Source organism: Adelges cooleyi, unplaced genomic scaffold (assembly GCF_023614345.1).
Source record: "Adelges cooleyi isolate 19-005CV unplaced genomic scaffold, UGA_ACOO_1.1 ACOO_flye_CR_arks_rails_tigmint_CR_PRNA_21, whole genome shotgun sequence".
NCBI classification, from domain to species: Eukaryota; Metazoa; Arthropoda; class Insecta; order Hemiptera; family Adelgidae; genus Adelges; species Adelges cooleyi.
In genome coordinates this window covers 4,561,577-4,578,091 of record NW_026095871.1, presented here as the reverse complement: position 1 = coordinate 4,578,091, position 16,515 = coordinate 4,561,577, and the positions used below count along the sequence as shown (strand labels likewise).

The following is a 16,515-nucleotide window of genomic DNA, read 5'->3' as shown; positions in this document are numbered from 1 at the left end:
TACGCACAACTACAGGGCTCTAAGCCGAGTACAGATCGTTACAGTACAGTGTGTACAAAATTTCTCAACAAAAGCAAAACCCCATGCTTAATCAATATGCGGCAAAAAAACGGTGTCATGACAACACGGAGATACCTATGCCTGCGGCTTGGACGTATGCGAGTAACAAAAAGAAAAAAATAATCAAATGCAAATTACTAAAGACATATTATGCTATGACGATATCTGCCATAATTGTTTTGGGATCGGTTTTAGCTGGTGAGTGTACTTGTTCGAAAATCGCCATACGCCCATCATATCGCCGTTATGACTTATACGGCAACTTTCGTTCACACATCTTGCGGGTTCAATAACCCAGAATGCAACTCGGCAGTGTCCGTTTGATTGCATGCTTCGTCTACCTAAGGCGTCCAAGAGAAACCGCCGAACATTCACATTATCATTACAATAATATTTAACTATTTGTATGGAGGTTTTTTTTTTTATAAAGATGTCCTTAAAAACATAAAGGCCTCAACAATTATTTTTACCTAAAGCCAGTGATTATAAACACTGGTACAATTGCCAGATTTCATAACCTTTATTCTCAAATTTAAAATTGCAAAATAATTAATTTTTTTTTAAATTAACATGAAAATGCTCACATATGTATGGGTAGAAATTATTTAACTACAAAAAAGTATAAAGTAAAATTGACTCTGTGTATGTACAACAGAGAAATTCGAGAGCTTAATCTTGTTTATTCAAAAGTTATGTACACTATGAGTAGTGTAATATGAGACTGAATTAGGTGGAACTAGGCTTTGAGTAGGATATTTAATGTGTAATGACAACACAGTAGAGTGATGTTTTTCAAGGAAACACTATTGTTTTTTTCCTATAGCCAAACTTTGAGATCACACTTATAACGTCCACACACGATACAATATTTGTTAAAAATCATACATAGGCGTCACGCCATACAAAACAATGACAACTTGTCTGTAATTATGTATGCCGAAAGGTCATAGTTATACTAATCAGATGTTGATTAATATATTGCTCTTCTATTTGAATGCACATCTCAATGAAAGTAAAATACATATTTATCATTAAGTTTTTTTTTAGTTTCATTAACATATCAATTTAATATTCATTGAATTACCAACAAAAATTGAAATTAGTACAGTATTAAAACAGAAAATTTGTTAATCTGATTTAAAAGTAAAATTTTTATTTAATATTTTTTCTATAAAACTAAAAGTATTTTTTTATGTTCAAGTTAACAAAGTTCCAAAATTGATTATAAGTTTAGTCTAGTTGGTATTTAGGGATAAGTAATAAATAAATTGCTCTCCTAATATTTTGTTCCATTAAAAAAAAATTATACCCAGCTTTTGAAGAAGTGATTTTAAAAGTTAGCCGTGGAAATGTGAGGTTAGCAGATATATGTAAACTGAAATTAATGGATTGATGTCTCATTTATACAAATATGTTTTTAATGGTAACTTGTATGAATTAATATTATTAACTGACAAATTGATAATTTTAGTAAATACCGCAGCTACCTTTGACAAATATTTTGTCCAAAACCAAAACATTTAGTTAATCTTACAATTAAATGAGTTAATTATTCTCCGTGTGCCCTTCATTCTACTTCTATCAAAATATTCACTTAATTTACTAGAATTTATTTGTATAATGGTTATTTTGGCATGTAATATATTTTGTTGTATTTTTCTACTTGTCAATAATAATAAGAAACAAATAGTTATATAATATTATAATAAATCATTACAATAATTGTTAAAAATCATATCGTTTATTTAGTAATTTAAAAACTTTAACAATTTGGTATTAAGTTACCAGTGCTTATAAGGCAAAAAAAGTGTAAAATTATTCATACTAGATCAAATACATGAATAATAAAATAAATCATACTAAAATTAGATTCTGTCAGTTTTCAAACTTATCTTATTATATCTTTCGAGTACTGGTAAATTCTCATCAATGGTTGGGATGAATCCCATTTTGTCGTTTATATCATTGCAAAATAATTTATTGTTAAGAGGTCTTGTTGAATCTGATTGTGTGACGACTTTTATGACAGGTGTAGAATTACAGTACTGAAAAATACAGTAAAATATATTAAGATATTAATAAATTATAGTGTAAAATATGTGATTTGTATAATATTTATAAATATAATTTTTAACTTACGTCATAAATGACTGAAGATGCATAGTCGTATAGTCTATTGAACTTAAATATTTGTACTCTTGCTTGTAATTTATAAGGTAGCGGCTCTGATTCTATCAAAGCTTTTAGTAGTGACAATGTTGTACTTAGTCCTTCTATGATTCTGTCTTTATTAACATTTTTATATGGCAGGTCCTCCAACAAATGTGATGCATAATCATCATTATCCGAAGGTGATATAATATTGGCCTGTCAGACATTATTTAAATATTTTAGATAAAAAAAAAACAGTAAAATAATGGCAACCCTTCAGTGGCAGTTTTTAATGTAATAGTGTTATTGTTTATTTAAAACAATTAAAAAATATTTTAACTCAAAAACAAATATATTTATTACCTCAATTAAATGCCATAAATATTTTTTTTCTAGTACATCCTTGTTAAGTGGATTAGAAATGATCTCGTTTGCCCATCCATAAACCGTATCTGGATCTCCTTCTAGTAAACACACGGATACTAATGTTCCTTGAGCTTCTAAAATCTGAGCCATTTTCAAGGCAATGATTCCGCCCCATGATTCTCCGATCAATGAAATCATGCTGTGATTGCAAATTATTTTCAATTTCTAAATAAAGAATGACTCACTGAATGAAGATTATAAAGTCATGTAGGATATTAGTAAAAATATATTTATATATTTACTGTAACGAGAGTTTGAGCAAGATCGTTAATTGAAATAATTTGTTTTGGAATCCGTGCTTCAAATGTAGGATAATACAGTTTTGCATACAATACTTCAATAGCTCTTGTTTTAAAACCCGGTATCATAAACACCGGCACTACTCCTTTAACCTGCGAAAATCTTGGGCTTTTGGTCTGGATTTCTATAAAATCTGCTTCGTTGTTCAATTTGTTGACAAATTCCAGTAAATCTTCAACGGAATCGGGCATTTCACATAAACAGTTAGTTTTGTTTAAGTCACCTATAATATGAAGGTAATGTACATTTTAAATTTATCTAAACACAAGTTGAAGTAAAATGTCGATTGAAGGAAATTGACATATTGTTTAAAACTTTGAAACAGTGACGCAATTATAAAAGACGATCATTACCTTCCAACTGATCCGTATTTTCTTTAACTACTGTAAAAGTATCGGAATTCATATCTTGAACTTTTATGATTAGTGAATCCAACGTTGTCAACAATGACGTCATAGACAGTTGTTTTTTTGCAGTTGCACTCCATTGCATATTCAAAGCATTCAATCGTTTTGATTTTAGTGCTGAACATACGTGCTCACTTTTACAAGAAATACACACAAATATAGCCGATTTTGATTTTTTGATCAACCCCTCAAAGGCATAACCAAACTGATTTACTTTTTCAGCGTCATTCTATAAAATACAAGTTTTATTTATCTTCAGTAAAATTCTATACACAGTCGGCTATTTTACTTGATCGATTAAGAATATTCCGCCAAATTGATTTGATGATGTCAAACGATTAAACCAATTCAAAGCACTTTCTTTTGACTTTATGGAAATATTGGATTCGATGTGTATTGCTACGTGCTTTGATAAAAGTTGGTTAAATCTAACGAGAAAAGTTTCACCGTTATATATGGTTCAATACTTAAGAGAAACGGCATTAAATGATATGATGTGTTATGATACCTTCTGCACCCGGACGGAGGCAATAAATATTTGTTTATCATTATTGTGATGTTTCGTGCTCCTTTGTTAACCAACCATTCAGCTACGTCCAACCATTCATTTTTATTACCTATTGAGTAATAACGCAATAATTAGTGTAATGAAAATGTGTAGTTTATAATATATTACCTACCTATAACAACATAAACTTGATCGGGTTGACATTGATACGAACCATTTGTTGCACAATCAATAACACTTGACTTTATATCGTCGTCGTTTATAGGTAGAATGAGTTTTTTCGGATAAATAGAACTGTGTCTATTATTTAATGAGATTTTTTAATTATCGACACATTTATTTAAATTATTAACAATAAAAGCGATTTTAATTACTTTAAATTATCAAGTAATTTTTCACTGTTCAAAGGCATTTTTACAACATTTCCATTTATTGATTGAATTACGCCCTGGTTGAGTCCTTTTTTGAATGCTTTTTGAATAACTAGTTTGTTTTCATTGCAAGCAGTCATTAGCATATATGAAGTAATTGAATAAAATGACAAATCTTTTAAAAATATTCTTGTTCCTAATAATTAAAACAATCAAATTTAGATTTGATTTCATGCAAAAAAAAAGAGTTTCTACCAATCAATAGTAAAAGTCACCCATATTTTCCTGTTTTATCATGTCAGATTTAGAAAAATGAAAGAGTTTTCCATGATCAGCAATGGAACGTATTGAAGCTTGTAGACCGTCACCTTCTAAGAAATTTAAAACTCGATCTATTCCTATAGATTTATTAATCATCTTTACATTTATATCAAAATTGTTGTTTTCGTTTATAATTATATTTGAACTCCGTAACTGCAAAAAATGTGTTTTAAATTAATATTATTCTCCAATAAATACGTTATATATCTTGACTTACCATAGGAAAGACATTTGATAGGTAGTCCACTTGCTGTTTATTTTCAACAACAACGTAAACATTGCATCCTTCAGATAAACAAATCGAAATAGCTGCTATTCCAACAGGATGGGTACCAGAAGTAATTAATATTGATATTGATTTATCTAACTTACTTAATACATTAAACACATAATACCCCTAAAAAATTAATTTAGTTATTTAAATACAGATATTGTACTACAGAGTTCCAGTTACTTGCCATGGCGTACGGTAACGGAACTGTTACGGCATCTTGTAGCGACCAAGTTGGTGGTACAGGCCAAGATAAGTAATTATCTTTTGTTAGAATATTTTCTGTTTTATTATAATATAGAATTCCCATTGCGGCTTTGCCATTTTCAGTAGTCCCCGAGTATTCGAGGGGGCCAATTTCATCCTAAATCAATATTTTTTTTCACAAATCTATATTATAAAACTATAAGAAAAAATGCATACTTCCATATTATCGTCCTCAATGACTAAATTTTTGTGATTTATTCCAAGATATTTTATAGTCAGGCCATCGGTGCTAAGAATATAAAAGTTTTAATGTGTATCGATACTCAAAGCATAATAATACTTGTGTTATATGTACTTCTTTAATGGAATTTGACAAATGGGAAATAGTTGATGTGAGCAACGATCATCCGTTTTTATGTTTTCGATAAATGAATTTTTGTAAGAGCCCCATCCTCCGTTTTTATAAGTATTTATTATAAAGTCTTTACATAATTGTTCTTCATAAAAGGTTTTGTTTGTGTGTAATTCCGGAGCATCCGAATCCAAAATAAAAACAAATCTAAAAGAAAGAAAAATATTTTAAGTTTATATTTGTTACTCTCTAGTTTTGAGAAAACTCGTTTACCTAAGTTTCTGGGTCTTAAATGTTTGAAACATTTTCGATACGTAATCATTGATTCCTTCTGGTGGTACAGAGGTGGATACTAAGTATATTTTTCCTTTATCCGATTTACATTTTTCTATATATTTCCATATTTTGGAATCCAGTTGGCCAGCGTTTGTCATCAAAAAAATACTGCCATCGCTTGAAAAATTGACCTTAAACAATGCAAATATGTTAGTTACTAAACAAACCCAAAACACTTGATGGACCTTTGCAAAAAAGTATTTGTAATCTTATTATTTTTTGGTTTTTAAAAAAAATATGTATTGCATTTATTATTTTAAGTGTTACCTTCTTTATTAAGGATACGTAATTTTTGTCAAATTTCTGTTCTTTGATCATTTTCCATCCCTTAACATCCCTTATACGTTTTGTTGATACGATAAATATATAACTGTTTGGTCTATTAGCTAAAACCTCAATAGAATCTTGTAAATAATCAATACTAGATACTGTTATGTATGATCCTAATTCCTCATTATTAGAAAGTTTTGTCAAATCCTCCCAATTCATGTATACGTTCTATGGACAATACAAAGAAATTCACAATATATTATAGAATAAAAATACCATGTTAGGAATTAAAATTGTACATCATAGTAATCAATAATCAATTACATCAATGTTTGTGGTGATATTCAAAATGAGTTTCAGAGCATTAGTACAGAGTTTTACAAATGGATCGTCGTATTGATATGGAACTGATAGAGTTACTTTGTGATGAGTATTACTTTCATCAAATTTACAAATTTCGGTCAAAAATTCTATACAATCTTTAATATAACCATCGATATCCTAAAAAATTCACAAAACATGTTTTATACTAATATTTTTTTACGTTTTAATTTAAAAAATGATTAAATTATTTTACCTGTATTATGTACTGGTTGTATAAATGAAACGTATTGCTTTCTAATCTTAAGGTTGACGATTCTCGATCATATGAATCTAAATGCGTATTTTTTACATTACTTATTTTAACTCCATCACAAACGATTTCTTTTGTTGTTATGTTGTAATACGTCGGTATACCTGAAATAGTATAATTATAATAAATCAGTATCATATGTTTAAATTTTGAATACGTTTAACTTACTTTCATCATTGCAACTCTGAAGTATTGTAGGATTAATCCAAATCTCTTGAATTGATTTTGTAGTCTCGATAAAAGAAGCATTCACGTTCTCTAATAGTGATATTTTCAATAAGGAGTCCAAAAAATATAACCAATCGTTATTCCATTTTATATTTGCACGGATTTCATTTTTAAATAGTTCTACATTGTTTATTGTCTTGAAATGTTCTCCTAACTGATAACCTTTTTTCTCAAATATGGCGTAAATTTCATTTTTCGATATTAATGATTCAGAGTTTTCAATTGCATGGTCAAGTGTTTGAGGAATTGAGTATTTTTTAGTCGTGAACTCTATTTGGCCTGTTAGAATAATCGTGCCGTTCCAGCTAAGTTCAAAGAATCCAGAGCATTGGATCATATAATCTATTATTTCCGACGAATCTGTAACTATTTGTTCGATTTTTTTTATAAAACGTTATTTATTATTCTAAATTTTAAACAAATCTTACTGTTTGGTGTAATTTCAATATCTTGTTTAATTTTGATGTTTTGAAAGGTAATAGTATCATTAAACGGGTTTTTCATATGGATTTCACAGAACTTTTCCCAAACTTTAAACTAAATAAAAGTCGTACAAAATATTAAACACCATAAAATATTTACTAACTTTGATTACTTACCAAGAAGAATGAAACGGGTATAACATAATGTCCATTAATTTTATGTTGAATCAATTTTGCATTGTCGTTTAAAGACAATTGTATAAGTGCCTCTCGATTTAACTATAATTTCAACAAAGTTTATGATTAATTTTTTAATTAATTTTATCATATAATTTTATTATATTACATTTTTCAAATTTAATATGATTACAATACAACATAAATGACTCTGTATATATTGTTGCTGTTTTAAGGTATTTTGAAAATTGCTACAGCAAAGTATACGTTTATTTATAAATGCATAATATTTAAAGGGTTACCTACAAATTTATGTATTCTACCAAATTGTAACATATTATAAAGCCTTTATTCCTTTAGTTTTGAATATATTTATAACTCTACTACTTAAGATAAAGTTTGGTACCGAGTAATATTATACACTTTATTCAATACCTCACAGTTCATCTTATTAATATTAGGCCACTGAAATGAATGATCCCACAAAGCAAACGTATGAAGAAAGGGAGTACCTCGGCTTACAGGGTAATCAACTGTTGGGTAAAGTGCCTGTATATTTGGGTTCATATCGTTGGTGTACATTCTAAAAAAATTATATTAAAGTTTATTTTAACACTTATGCAAAAGTAAAATGCAGTTTATAAGATAATTATTGAACCATATTTTATTTACTTTCCAATCGATTTTAGCAAAAATTGGATCGATTGACCGAAAACATTTTTTGTTAATGGTATGTTAGTCACTGTCTCTGGTAAAGACCGTTTTAGAATTGCTTGCAGTAGACCGTGTGGAGCGATTTCTATAACAACAGCGTCATTGGGTATGTGCCTAGTAGCTTCCTCGAATAACACACTGCTTAAAAGATTATTGGTGTGATATTCAGCTGATGACTGTTTGGCTAAATCCGAATTCCATTCAGACTCCGGAATTGAACTGCTTATCCATTTAGAAGATCTATCCTTTGGTTCTTTAATTACCTAAGTATTTTAAAAATGTTTAAAAAAATATCAATGTAATCTAAGAGTGGACAAAAGTTGGGCGGAGCGATGGCTATCGCGCTATGCAACTAACCTAGTTCTGACAAATTTGGGTACAGTATATACACTGTCAAGCACGGTGTTCTATTCTCTTCGTGAAAATAATAATAACTATGTAAATGGATCCAATCGCCAAATACGAATAAATTTTAGAACCACCCCCGCGAATTTTTCTTGTATTTTACCCTGCATATCAGCCAAAATAAATTAATGTTCTCAGAGGTTTTTTTAAATTTTTTTGCTATGGTCATATAAAGTACTTTAAGTTATGACTTGCCAGTTTTTATTTTAACGAATTTTTTTAATTATACAATAAATGATTAAAAATCAGTTTCTAATGTAAAATTATCTCAGCTTTCTAAAAAAAAATACTGATTTTTTTTTAAATAACAAAAAGTTATTACGAAATTAATTTAAGAAGTTAATTGTTTCGTGTTGTCCAAAATTTGGGAATTATTATACTATATTTTTAAAAAGCAGAACATTTTACATGAAATGTGTAAATATTTTCGTTTCTCCGTAAAGAGCTCCGTTTCGCTCCGCCCAACCATGTAATAGTTTGTTATACTTCTTGGAGATATTTCAGAAGAGCGGGAGATGCTGGTTTTATGTATCTGCTGTGATATGCTATTCCTGCTACATTCACTGTTTTAGCGAAAATACCTTGAGATGTTAAGTGTGAGACAAATTTTTTAACACTATCAACTGGACCAGATATAGTACAGCTTGATGCACTGTTATGACAAGCTACGTCAATATCTTCCGGCAGTCTATTTTTTATTCCATGATAACCAACACCTAGAATAAAATAAGTGTTGCTTGAATTTACTTATTCTCGTATTACTTAGACAACAAGAATTTCCGTATTACCAATAGCGGCCATCATTCCAGGTATTAAATCTGTTTCTATAGACGCAACGCCACGTGCGTATGCAGCCAATAACATTTCTTCAGCAGTTAGACAACCATCCGCATATGCACAGCCTAGTTCACCAACCGAATGTCCAATAATACCGTCTGGTACTATTTCTAATGCATTTAATACATCCACTAAAGCTATCTAAAAAATAATAATAAACATAAATAATGAACAATAGTACAACTACGTTCACGTACTTGTATTGCTGCTATTCCCACAAACGAGTTAAGTATATTATCGAATAGACTTGGTTGTACAGTTGTTATTATATCAATGATATCTATACCTTTCGACCGCAAAACAACGTCACTTTTTCTGATCGATTCGGCAAATATTGGCAAGCGCATTAAATCTGTACCCATTCCGGGCCATTGCGAACCCATTCCGGAGAATACAAACCAAACTGGTCTTTTTTTTAATGTAACGTTCTATAATATTAAAATAAAATAATGCTATACTTAAACAGATGAAGTGGTCCTAAATTATTGCTAAATTAATTTTGTATAATTATTAAGACAGCTTTGGTTTTTAGATACAATAATTACCCAAGCTTCTGCAGTTTCTTCTGAACTCAAACTTGGATAAATATCAAAGCTTCTATGATAGTGGCCGTGTATTGTTTTTGAAAAAATGTTTTGTGTTAGAGAAATATATTCCTTGTTGCTTCCATGTTTTAATATCTAAAAAAATATAATAAGCATATATTCGCATAGCAAAACTATTTATACGATATTCGTTGAAAAGATATACTAAACTTTGAAAAAATAAATGTACAAAAGAAATGATTTTGGAAACTTAATGGAACATTTTATGTACTAATTATTTAATACGATGTAAACCGATTGTATTTAGAATTTACCTTTTTTATCGTATCTACGGAATTTTCATTCGTTCTTCCAGAAGCCAAAATTAATTGCGGTATTACATTTTCAGTTGATTTATTCGGGTTTTTCTTATTATTTCTTTTAAGTACAACGTGATTAAACTCGTTAACATAACCAAAAGACGTTATTCCGATTATGTCATCGTTGAAAGGCGTCTTTTGTGTAACCACCTATGAGAGTAAATAAATAATATATTGATTAGGTATAGTTTAAATCTAATTGACCGTTTATTGAAAGTAATATTTATATTTTTAAATGTAAATGAAAAAGTAGGTACTTACTTGCATCTTTTTGTTCCTTATAGATTTGATATTTGAATTTGGCGTCGAATAATTGATATTTGGCGGTATGTAACCACTTTCAAACGTTATAATGGCTTTGATGATTGATGCAAATAAGCTACATTCTTCAGTATGGCCAATATTACTTTTTACAGACCCTATTTTTAATGGTGTCTTTCGTTGGTTGGTACAGAATATTTCTTCCATCACGTTAAGCTCTAGATCGTCTTCAGCCTTAATAAAAAATGGACGATTTACATATCGGTACATGTGTGTTTTATTGAGTTCAGTATTTTACTTTGATTCCACATCCGTTTGCTTCTATGAAATTTACGGCGGATGGATCTACTTTAGCCTCTTTGTAAGCTTCCAGTATGGTTGATTTTAAATTGTCTTTAGAATGATTGGTGATATGTCCTTGATGATCGCCAAACTGTAACGCTTTTACACTCAATATCGTACCGTACGAACGTTTTGCATTTGATGCTTTTTGCAGTAGCAGTACAATACACCCTTCCGATCTATTGTATCCATCAGCTAAAAGTTCAATGTACTATATAATTATTTAGTTTACATAAAGTAGGATTAATTAAATAATTGGGATTAATATAATGCAGGTCTTTTTGCATCATCTACTGCTTTTGGTTCGGTCACGTTGTAAGGAAAAATGAGGCAGAGGCAGTGAGAGTTGTTATAAAGATGAATATAATGATGAAAAAAGGAAGAGGAATACTAAAGAAAAGATAGATAGATGGAATATAGGGTTATATGAAGATAGCTGGGGTGATTAAACAAGATGTAAAAGATCGATCTCTATGGAGGTGTAGAACTAGGGTGGAAGACGCCATGTAGTTGGGAGTGTAAGGCAAAGATAAATAAAAGAATAAATATATGATTTCGCTAAATAACCATCTATTTATTTTATCTTACCGTCGGCGCTAAATGATTTTGTTTGGGTTGTTTGCGTCAAACTGGTCAGTTTATTGAAATGTTGATGCGTCAGAAAATTAGTAGTCAAATTGCATACTCCAACAATTGCTGTGTCTATATATCCACATTCGATCATTTTTTTGGCCAGCATCAAGCTCTGGGTTCCATTCACCATTACAAAACTTGGACCTAATATTTAAAATAGGGTTTTTTTAATTTAAAAAAAATTTAATTATAAGTCGGTATTAAGTAACTTAGTTATATGCCTATTTAAAAAATATTTATTAAAAGTATGTTTTAGTTAATGAAATATTAGAAAACAATGGGTTGTTAAAAATAACAAATTTTAAGGAGTTTTATTCCTTCGCGTTATATTTACTGACCTTATAGTAATATAAATTGTTTACATATTATAATATGTTTATATAATTGTTTTCATATGTTTACCTGTTAAGTTTAGTGTGTATGAAATGCGGTTGGCTTGCATTGTTTTAGCAGTTCCCAACATAAGAAATGATGATTTAAAGTCTCCTGATAATGTACTATCAAATTCACTCAAAAATGCGCTCGTAAATACGGCCGTGTTCGTTCCATTTAAATCATGAGGACTGATACCAGCATCGATGATTGCTTCTATTGCTCGCTCATTTAAGAGTCTTGTTATAGGGTCCGTAGCGGTAGCAAGTTTTGAATGAACTTTGAAATATATTGAGTCATACGCATCGATATTATTAATTTTACCAGTTGCTGACGGTGTATGGTTATTTTCTGTAATTTTTAAATAAGTGAATTAAAAAAAAAAACATTGTTAGACATCAATAATATCGGAATAAAATGTTGTTCGTTTACTCTGATTCCATCTTCTAGTATCATCAGTCACACCATTGACTTTGTTGAATAATAATGATTTAAATTCGTCTGCACCATTACACTCGGGAAACTTCCCGCTTATGCCCGATATAACAACTTCGTTTTTGAAAGAATTCATATTTTGTTTAGCTAAAGTGATCTTAAAGATTAAAACCAAAACGTAAACGATGTCAAACAGTTATCTCTTATTTCAAATATTAAATTTAAATAATTAAAATTAAACTACACAAAATATATGGATATACACCACTATATGCTGATGTTGTTGAGCTTGAAATGCTCTTGAAAATTGATTGTATGAATGGAATATATGCCACCGTGATAGCGTTCACCTACGAACTGAACGATATAGGCTAAAATTCGCTTAGTAATATGGATTTTTTTACTTTATAAAGAATAACAATCAAATCCTTTGCTTTATAGTAATTCATAAAAAAATGAATTTATGCAAAAGGTCATTATTTAAATAATATTTGATCAATGAAACAATGTGCTTAAAATTGTATTAGACCTAATATCATTAGGGTTGATTGTCCAATTTAAAAATGTATTAACTAAATTAGAAGATTCTTTTTATCTTTCTATTTTTTTCATTTGTGCAATTTGTGGCTATGAAAAATAAAAGTTTACATGATATAACAACTTCTTTTCTGAATGAATTCTTAATTTGTTCAACTTAATTGATCAAAAACCCATGCCTAATGGACATGAGACGTTTTCTCTTATTTAAAATAAACAATTTTAAATTAAATTGCACTACCTACCTTTTATACTGTTGGTCTTGAGCTTCAATTTCACTTGAACATTGAGTTCATAAGTTAAACAAAATATAATACTGTCACACTGTTCACGTACTAACTGAACAAAGTAGCTTAAAACTTGCATCGTAATATATAATTTCCCGCTATAAAAAAAACAACGATCAAATCTTTTGTTTTAGAAGTAATTCATAATAATTATGCAAAAGGTCAGGTTAGGTTATTTAAATCAGACCTCGAAACCGTGGAGAATAATTTTTTTATTTTAATTTCTATTATGAAGATTAGTATTATAATTTTCTATCAATTTCTATTCGATTTAACATCCCGTTTTTGTATAAATTTTTTTTGTTTCTTATGAATTTTAAAATACCGTTAGTATATTTTATTCCGGTTTTGGTTAACATCACTGTTTCTTCGGTTTTAGCTCACCGATATAAAAAATAACAGTTTTCCATTTGTTTATTTATTTTACATATTAACTATGACGCATAATTTATAAGGGGAGCCTTAATCTTTACATTCTGAACATGACCTTAACCCATACATTTGTACTAATGCAAATTGTAATATTCAATTACGTCTCGTATGACTGTAATTGCTATTGAGTAGTAATAATATTTATTTAAACTAAAATAAATCATAAGTGTTAGTACACACATGCTATATTATATTGTATGTAATACATGCGTAGTCGAATAAAAGTATCATACCAGCTCCACCACCGTAGAGCAACTACTCACCCACACACTCTTGTAATATTATGTTGCTTTGCAATGCATAGACATGCTGATCAGCGCCACTGTTGACATATTATTTAAAGTCCATGTACTATTATGTATACTCATTTTATATGTTATATGAGTATTCAAAAAATTTTTAATAATCTAATTAATAATCATTTTTATCTTTTAGACCTGTGTGTCAGATGAAAATTTAAAAAGTACAGGAAAAATAAAAACTTAGTCACTCTTTTCACATTATTGAGGTCAAATCAGTTAATGAAATTAATGAAATTAATCTAAAATAATTATTTATTATAGTGTATTTATTTTTATAAATTTAACAAATTAAACTATCCCATTAATAAATATTCTTCGTATCATATTTTAGAAATATATCATTTTATGGTTTAACTACATACAACGGCTTCACAATTAGTGTTTTAATATATTTTAGCTAAAAAAGTATTAGTTTAGAAGGAACTTAGGCAACACTTGTGGAGTAGGTATATTATCAAATTATTAAATATTTTAACTCTTAACCACAAAAATCAGTATTTCAGCCAGTGTTAGGCAAATTGTAATCTGATTAATGATTACGATTAATAACCAGTAACCGGATTAATCAGTAATCATAGTGTTTGATATATTAGCGTCTGTTCGTTTCTCACGTCTGGTACTCCGTGTTTGTAGTTTTACCCCCCGCCCCCCCTAAAGTACCAACTAGATGAAATTTGTGATTTATAAAGTTGTTACTCGAAGGAATTGGTCCAGTATTAAAAAACCAGTACAGTGGGGTCGATGCATAGTGGGGATGGAGCATAGTTGGGTCGGGGCATATTGGGGACGGGGAGGTCACAGGTTTACAGGAATTTTTAAATCTGAAAGTGATAAAATCACTTTCGAAAAAACGCTTCGATGCAAATCGGTAGTTAGTATTTTCAAGCCAGTACAGTCCAAACCAAGCACAGTATAAACCAGCAAAGTGATTTTATCCGAGAGGACTAGTACAGTAGAGTATTGGCATAATGTAATCAAAGCAATGAGGAAACGGAGAGGTCACAGGTCTACAAGAATTATTGTAAATAAAAGTGATAAAATTGAATAAAATCGCTTTCAAATTAACGCTTTGATGCTCATTTGTAATTACAGAACCTTCATTTAAAACTTTCTAACTTTGCTGGTTTATACTGTGCTTGGTTTGGACTGTACTGGCTTGAAAATACTAACTACCGATTTGCATCGAAGCGTTTTTTCGAAAGTGATTTTATCACTTTCAGATTTAAAAATTCCTGTAAACCTGTGACCTCCCCGTCCCCAATATGCCCCGACCCAACTATGCTCTGTCCCCACTATGCACCGACCCCACTGTACTGGTTTTTTTTTTTTTGCAAAAACATAGTGGACCAAATAACACATATACCATGTCTTGTTGAATTTAGTTGGAATGGTGGATAATTCATGTTTCAATCGTTTGTACTCCATAGTTTAAATTATAATCGCTTATTCTCAATAAAATTAATATTTATGTATTATATACTTCCATTAAAGCAATCTCACACAAACTATTTACACGTCACAGATTATATTATTTCAAAGCTATATTATACTTCTATTTTACTAGATTGACAATGTACAAAATAAAATGCAACTAAAAAAACCTTTTTATAGATCCTTAAAATGTAAAGGGTGGGATAGTGAAACGGGTTTTACCATTTAAATACATTAGAAAATCGCCGTTTTACTGCCTCATCCTGTATATTAATTTCTTGTTATTTTCTAAAGAAAAATCGATTTTCTTACATTTAAATTAAAATAAATCGTATACTAGTACTGTGATGGAGAAAACAATACATTTTACCTACATATATTACTTATTAGTTAAATATTACTAAGGTGTATAGCCACTAGCAGTCGGCTGTTGCCTGTTATTTAACAATAACCATTTATGGAGATTTTAAAAATTGTGTTTTTTTAATAATAGCATAGGAGCAGTATCATGATGTTAAATGTTCACGAGATTTGATCTAGTCATAAAATAAAGTATTATCATTTATGACTTAATTATTATTAAAATTTATCTTAATAGTAATAGTACATAGTAATAAAATAATGAAATATTTTATACAAAATTAGAGCTACAAGTTGATAAACTAACAAATTAAAATTAGCACGAAGCAGATTATCTAATATTAGACAATTTAAACAATCAAGCGTGAATCTCTTTAAATGAATAACAGTATAACAATATACAAAACATTAGTTTTCCTTTAAAAAAATTGTGTAATAAAAAAAACATTTTGAGGCGGTATACTGCATAAAAACCAACACTTAATCTGAATCCAAAAAATAACAGTCCTCTTCATTATTTGCAGGTAGTTGGACATAATATACTCATAGATAACCTTCGGTAAGATTATATAACGCAGGCTATAAAATAACGAGATAACGACAGTGGTTTTGTCGTATCAGAATCATTAGGTGTCTTAATAAGTACACGGATAGGTTTTTTTCCCAATAAATCGAGTGTCTACTATAATCAGTTACACGATTTAGTCACCTGTGATATCATGTAATAAACACAATATTATGATACCGATCATTGGGCCCTAACCTAATCTAACACGGATAGACGTTACCAACTGATAGTTTTTAGTGTCTGTTCGTTTCTCA

General features: G+C 29.5%; 1 protein-coding gene across 2 annotated transcripts; it reads right to left on the bottom strand.

Moving 5' to 3' along the window:
- Positions 1 to 1,781: 1,781 nt before the first annotated feature.
- LOC126834757 (fatty acid synthase-like) lies at positions 1,782 to 13,241 on the bottom strand. 2 transcript variants are annotated; one of them, XM_050566914.1, is made up of 34 exons: positions 13,127 to 13,241; positions 12,342 to 12,501; positions 11,940 to 12,260; positions 11,493 to 11,681; positions 10,861 to 11,099; positions 10,563 to 10,796; positions 10,257 to 10,451; positions 9,943 to 10,077; positions 9,595 to 9,825; positions 9,349 to 9,538; positions 9,047 to 9,276; positions 8,114 to 8,418; positions 7,877 to 8,024; positions 7,442 to 7,543; positions 7,271 to 7,379; positions 6,783 to 7,208; positions 6,558 to 6,718; positions 6,305 to 6,481; positions 5,978 to 6,208; positions 5,648 to 5,841; positions 5,378 to 5,581; positions 5,239 to 5,311; positions 5,003 to 5,179; positions 4,762 to 4,941; positions 4,499 to 4,697; positions 4,227 to 4,419; positions 4,025 to 4,152; positions 3,853 to 3,961; positions 3,634 to 3,772; positions 3,291 to 3,573; positions 2,880 to 3,160; positions 2,575 to 2,802; positions 2,200 to 2,427; positions 1,782 to 2,105 (listed from the first exon to the last, which is right to left on the bottom strand). In XM_050566914.1, the coding sequence occupies exons 2-34, from the start codon at positions 12,478 to 12,480 to the stop codon at positions 1,926 to 1,928; spliced, it is 6,558 nt and encodes a 2,185-aa protein (XP_050422871.1). In that variant the 5' UTR covers positions 12,481 to 12,501; positions 13,127 to 13,241; the 3' UTR covers positions 1,782 to 1,925. The 2 variants fall into 2 exon arrangements, with proteins under 2 accessions (XP_050422871.1, XP_050422872.1); XM_050566915.1 differs by having other exon boundaries at positions 12,342 to 12,491; positions 13,127 to 13,208.
- Between the last annotated feature and the right edge of the window lie 3,274 nt (positions 13,242 to 16,515).

What these genes read in the sequence shown, in the direction of transcription:
- LOC126834757 (XM_050566914.1), bottom strand. Translation starts at nt 12,480, where the DNA reads ATGAATTCTTTCAAAAACGAAGTTGTTATATCGGGCATAAGCGGGAAG. An exon ending in TTGCTAAAATCGATTGGAAA is followed by an intron (nt 8,025 to 8,113) that starts GTAAATAAAATA and finishes TAATTTTTTTAG; the next exon opens with AATGTACACCAACGATATGA. An exon ending in TCAAGTTTATGTTGTTATAG is followed by an intron (nt 3,962 to 4,024) that starts GTAGGTAATATA and finishes ATTACTCAATAG; the next exon opens with GTAATAAAAATGAATGGTTG.